Source organism: Mandrillus leucophaeus, unplaced genomic scaffold (assembly GCF_000951045.1).
Source record: "Mandrillus leucophaeus isolate KB7577 unplaced genomic scaffold, Mleu.le_1.0 Scaffold420, whole genome shotgun sequence".
NCBI lineage: Eukaryota > Metazoa > Chordata > Mammalia > Primates > Cercopithecidae > Mandrillus > Mandrillus leucophaeus.
The window spans coordinates 1,394,542-1,400,692 of record NW_012104477.1 but is presented as its reverse complement, the minus strand read 5'-3'; the positions used below and the strand labels follow the sequence as shown (position 1 = coordinate 1,400,692).

At 36.8% G+C, this 6,151-nt stretch overlaps 1 protein-coding gene across 1 annotated transcript in view; it reads left to right on the top strand.

The window, feature by feature from the left end:
• The window catches only part of NUCB2 (nucleobindin 2), a 92,245-nt gene that overhangs the window by 51,992 nt on the left and 34,102 nt on the right, over positions 1-6,151 (top strand). The window contains exons 4-5 of the mRNA XM_011992949.1: positions 3,389-3,532; positions 4,166-4,273. Of these exons, the coding sequence (XP_011848339.1) occupies positions 3,389-3,532; positions 4,166-4,273 (252 nt within the window). The remainder of the gene's footprint in view (positions 1-3,388; positions 3,533-4,165; positions 4,274-6,151) is intronic.

Below are 6,151 nucleotides of genomic sequence, written 5' to 3'. Positions count from 1 at the left end.
TAATTTTAAGCTAGCTGAATAAGCAATATTTAGTTTAAAGGCATTTACAAGTCATATAACTTAATCATTTTAAATGAATGGTGTGAGTACAAGCAGCTTTTCTTCTTTTTTTTTTTTTAAGTATTTCTGATTAGGTAATGGGAAAGATCTGTACTCAACAGAATACATAGATAATATAATTTAAGTACTTAAGTCATACTAAGTTCAAGTTAAATTCTCTTATTTAAATTTTTTTTTTATTTTTATAAATGAAGGAACTAAAGTGGGAAAAGTTAATTGACTAACCTGTGATCACATAGCAAGTAAGTGGTGCAGCTGGAATTAGAATACAGACCTAAATTTAGTTCTGCCTTACTGCTTGGTATAAAACCCACTTTCTATTTCTCTTTTTTCCCACTTTCTGTTTTTTAAGGATCCAAGTTTACCTTTGAGATGGGCATTCTCTTTGTCTCTCATTGTAGGTGAGGTTGGTAAATAATAGAGCAAAGGGAGGCAGTATGTTCTAGGGCAGTGGTTTTCAAATGTTGGCATGTATCAAAATCACCTATAGGGCTTATTAAAACACAGATTGTGAGGCCCCCTATACCCAGAGCCTCTGATTTAGAAAATATGGAGTAGGCCTTGAGAATTTGCATTTCTAACAAATTCCCAGGTGATGCCAATGCTGCTGTCCCAGGGACCATACTTTGAGAACCACTCCTGGAAAGCCAGCAGAAGCTTTGGAGTCAGTCACCCCCAGGTCTACACTCTGGCTGTGTGACTGACTGCTGTGTGAACTAGAAGTGATATGCCTCAGTTTCTTGTACTTTGAAATGGGGATAATAATATTGACTTCACAGAGTCATTGTAAGAGTTGATGTGTTAATATTTTTTAAAAGTTTAGCATACTGCTTGGTACATAGTAAACATTCAATAGATGGTTTCTGTTGTTATTTAGAATAAAGCTTGGGGATCAATTAAATCTTTAGGAACCATAAATTCAGTTAAGAGTTTTAAAGTAGTTTCTCAGAAACTTTTTGTGACTTTGTAACTTCAAGATAGAGGCTAGGTGCAGTGGCTCATGCCTGTAATTGCAGCACTTTGGGAGGCCGAGGTGGGTGGATCATCTGAGGTCAGGAGTTCGCGATCAGCCTTGCCAACATAGTGAAACCCTGTCTCTACTAAAAATACAAAAAAAACTCACTGCAGGTGGTGAGTACCTGTAGTCCCAGCTACTCAGGAGGCTGAGGCAGGAGAATTGCTGAACCTGGGAGACGGAGGTTGCAGTGAGCCGAAATCGGGCTATTGCACTCCAGCCTGGGCGACAGAGCGAGACTCTGTCTCAAAAAAAAAAAAAAAAATGTTGTCAGGTGTTGTTAGGACACACACACACACACTCATGTATACAAACACATTCTCTTGACTTTTCTTCTTATTTATGGTAGACTTGGCAGAAGAGGAGAGCAGCAGAAGTGACAAAAACACATGGAAGAATATGGAAAAATTAGAACCCTCATATATAAGTGGTGAGAATGTAAAACGGTATAGCTACTTTGGAAAACAGTTTGGCAGTTCCTCAAAAAGTTAAACTTAGAGTTACCAAACGGACTCAGCGATTCTACTCCTAGTTATATAACCAAAATAATTGAAAACCTGTTAACACAGTAACTTGAACACAAATGTTCACTGAAGTATTATTCAAAACTGCCTGAAAGAAACAATCCAAATGTCCATCAATTCATGAATGGATAAACAAATGTGGCATATCTATACAATAGACTATCTATTCAGCTATAAAAAAGAAATAAAGTCCTGATACTTATTACAATGTGGTTATACCTGGAAACATACTGCTAAGTGATAAAAGGCAGACACAAAAGGCTACATATTGTATAATTCCATTTATATGAAATGACCAAAATAGGCAAATCTATACAGCTAGAAAGTAGATTAGTGGCTGCCAGGGGATGGGAAAAAAGGGTAACAGTGAGTGACTGCTAATGGTTATAGGGTTTCTTTTTGAGATGATGAAAATGTTTTAAAATTAGATAGTAGAGATGGTTGCACAGCCTTTTGAATATTCTAGAAAACACTGAATAGTATAATTTAAAACATTTTATGGCTTATGAGTTATATCTCAAAAAACCCGAAATGCACACCTATGTATGTGTGGACATGAAGCATGAATGAGTAATAAACCTTTTTTGTTATTACAAGTATTTGTGGGGAAGAGGAGGTGATTCATAGTGAGAAGACATTCTGTGAAGTATACTACCCTATTAGAGATTCTAGTATCCTAGAGAAGAGTGGATCTCAGGTTTTAGTATACATAGGAACCCCCTGGACCCCCCTGTTTGTTAAAACAGGTTCCTGGCCCCCACCCCAGAGGTTTTGGGTACAGCCTGAGAATTTGCATTTCTGATGTGCTTTCAGATGATCTGATTTTGTAAGATTGAGAACTAAACTTTGGGTAGCATCTTTATAGATTAGACATATCCTATACTTAAATGGGTGAATTTTATGACATGTGAAGTATATCTCAATAAAGATGCTAAAAAAGATGGGTATAAAGATAGTAAAATGTGAGTTTTAGTGGTTTGTTAATGGCAAGACAATGCTCTCTAAGGGAATTGGTTTAATAATTAATTTCTTCATTTGTAAAATGTGTCACTCTCCTGTGTATGTGCCACCTAGGGTTGTGGTGAAAATGGGGTTATGTGTTCTTTTCTAAATGGTGTTTTGTGGGTAAAATGTGTTGCCTTAAAAAAAAAAAAAAAAAAAAAAAAGGCCATGGCTAGATTGAAGCTTTTGTAATTAACCAAATGTTTTCTTATAGTGTAAAAACAGTATAGGCAGGGCGCAGTGGCTTATGCCTGTAATCTTAGCACTTTGGGAGGCCGAGGTGGGTGGATCACCTGAGGTCAGGAGTTCGACACCATTCCTGACCAACATGGAGAAACCCCCGTCTCTACTAAAAATACAAAATTAGTCAGGCATGATAGTGCATGCCTGTAATCCCAGCTGCTCGGGAGGCTGAGGCAGGAGAATCCCTTGAACCCAGGAGGCAGAGGTTGTGGTGAGCCGAGATCATACCGTTACACTCCAGCCTGGGCAACAAGCGCGAACTCCATCTCAAACAAACAAACAAACAAAAAACAGTATAAACTTTAAAATATTGTCTTCTGTCTTTTTAATTTTGGCTACAAAAACATTTCTCCCTTGATTTTCTTTAGTGATATATTTTAAGCATTATTTTTGACAAGTTGTAATCTATTTTTTCCCTTTCCTATGATTTTTTTGTTTTATTAAACCTCTTGAGATTAAATATATGATTGTGACATTTGGAATGCTTGTATATAGTGTTAAAACATCTTTTCATGACTTTACCATAATTATTTCTTTATTTCAGATGAGGTGGAGGACCATCCTGCTACAGTATTGCTTTCTCTTGATTACATGTCTACTTACTGCTCTTGAAGCTGTGCCTATAGACATAGACAAGACAAAAGTACAAAATATTCACCCTGTGGAAAGTGCAAAGATAGAACCACCAGTAAGTGAAATGAAGTGAAATAGGAGGAATTATAACTAGATGAAATGAATTATAATTATAAATAAATGAGGTAAAATGAGGTAAAATTATTATTAAATGAAATGGGAGGAATTATAATGAAAATATTGGTAATATTTATGACTTATAAAATTGTACACTTGGAAACTATTTCTGAAATAGCGAAAAGAGTATTGGACAAGCATATGCTGCTTACCCTTAGACAATATTTATTTAATATAGTTAGTATATTAAATAGGAGAATTAGTTGTAATACATTTCTGACACAGAGCTAACTAGCCAATAAAACACTGTATTATACTCAAAGCAGGGACAGATAACAATGGGGAGAAACCAAAATGGTAAAATCTTCATTGTCTGAACCATATAGAAAATCTACTGGACTACCGAGTGTCGTAAAAAAGAAAAATCTACCTTTAGGTAACAATAAAAGATGATATTGGTTCTGATATAAAACTATTTATTTCAGAAATACAGCTTTTTCACTTTGTTGAAACTATCATAGTAAGTGTGTCTCAATGCCATTTGCTAGAAATTGTTTCTCAGGATTGACCTCTTTAGATTCAAACAAGGAAAACCCTGCAGAAGCATTACTGTTGGTTTCTTAATTTGAAGGATACTGGACTTTATTATGATGAATATCTCAAGCAAGTGATTGATGTGCTGGAAACAGATAAACACTTCAGAGAAAAGCTCCAGAAAGCAGACATAGAGGAAATAAAGGTAAATGCAATTAAATAATATATACATATATGTGTCTTAATTTAAAATTTTTTTAGAGATGAGGTCTCACCGTATAACCCAGGCTGGCCTTGAGTTCCTGGGCTCTAGCCGTCCTCCCACCTCAGTCTCTCCAGTTGTTGGGACTACAGGCGTGTGCCACCACGCTCGGCTTAAATATTTAACAAACATTTGCACGTGCCAGACACTGAGCTAAGTACTAGAAATACAAAGATGAGATTTATTCCCAGCCCTTAAGGAATCCTCAAGGGAAAATCATATCCAGAAATAGATTATAGGATGGATTATATGATGAGTATTTAATCTAGAAATACAGATGACAGACACATAATCTAATATGAAGCAGTGGAGTGAGGTGGGAAGTTATTCTTCCTAATAGAGATTATGCCAGAGCTTAAAGATGTAGTGAGAAAAGGAGAGGGACTGGGAGGCATCCCAGACAAAGGTGCAATGGTACAGAGGCAAGAGGTATACGGGAAACTGGAAGCAGTAACTGTGGCTAGACCCCAGAGTGGGAAATGGAGGCCTGAGTGGCCAAAAGATGAGGTTTGGGAAGAGTCACAACCTCAATGACAGAGGGCCTATATATCATGTTAAGGGGTTTGGGTCATTATCTGAGAACAGCAGGAAGTTATTCAAAAGTTTGGAATAGGCGAGGTTCTGGTGTTTTAATCAGGTCCAGATTAACAGAAGAAATAATGGGCTATGTATTATATCAATCAGAGAGGTTTAACCATTTGACTCTGTCCTAAGTACCCTATTTGACATAATTCTAGCCATAGTCAGCTCTTTGGTACTCATAATAAGAAAGGGGGTTGTAGAGATCTGACATGAGAGATTCTTGTAAAGTCTTTCCTTAAAAGGAAATGAATCAGCTTAGCTGGGTTTATCTTAGACTCAGTGAGTAAAAAAAAATCCAGTTAATTTTAAAATTTCAATAATGTCTCCTAAGATAATTTTGTTTGCTTATGTTACCTTTATTTATTTAATTTTTACTTTCTTAAAAACTTACATTGCCTTTTTTCTAGAATCAGAATAAGAATTGTGTTTGAAAGACTCATTCTGGGTCAAACAAACCTTTTATTTTAAGTTTCTGATCTTGGTGTGAACTTCTTTGAAAGACTGACTCCCGTTAGGTTGTGGTGTCTGTCAGTGCTCAGGTGTGGCATTTAGTTCACAGCTCTCCTCTTTGAAGTTGTGAACTTTTCTGGGGAAAAGGTAATAGTGTTATGCTAATAGTTCCCAGGAATTGTCTATGAAGATAACCTTACTTTTCTTCTCAAGGATTCATTCGATCTGTGGAACAAGTTTCCTATGCTGAATATATCTGATATAGAACTCTTAATGTCTTTGTATCAGGAGTAAAAGCATTATTTGGGGTAACATAGAAAATGTGGATCATGGGAGATACTACATAGAGATATTCAGGCAAAAGAAGAAAATATGCTTCCTAGATTGGTGCAGGGAATATTTTTATAACTCTCTTCCTTTCACATTCAATTCCTGTTTCTGTGAATGGTTAGGGGGAACCAAAATGAAGTTAAACAGTTACACAATAAAAAAGAAATGAGGGGCTGGGTGCAGTGGCTCAAGCCTGTAATCTCAGCAGTTTGGGAGGCTGAGGCAGGTGGATCTTGAGGTCAGGAGTTCAAGACTAGCCTGGCCAAGATGATGAAACCCTGTCTCCACTAAAAATAGAAAAATTAGCCAGGTGTGGTGGCACACAGCTGTAATCCCAGCCACTCGGGAGGCTGAGGCAGGAGAATTGCTTGAACCTGGGCAGCAGAGGTTGCAGTGAGCCAAGATTGTGTCACTGCACTCCAGCCTGGGCAATAGAGTGAGACTTTGTCTTAAAAAAAA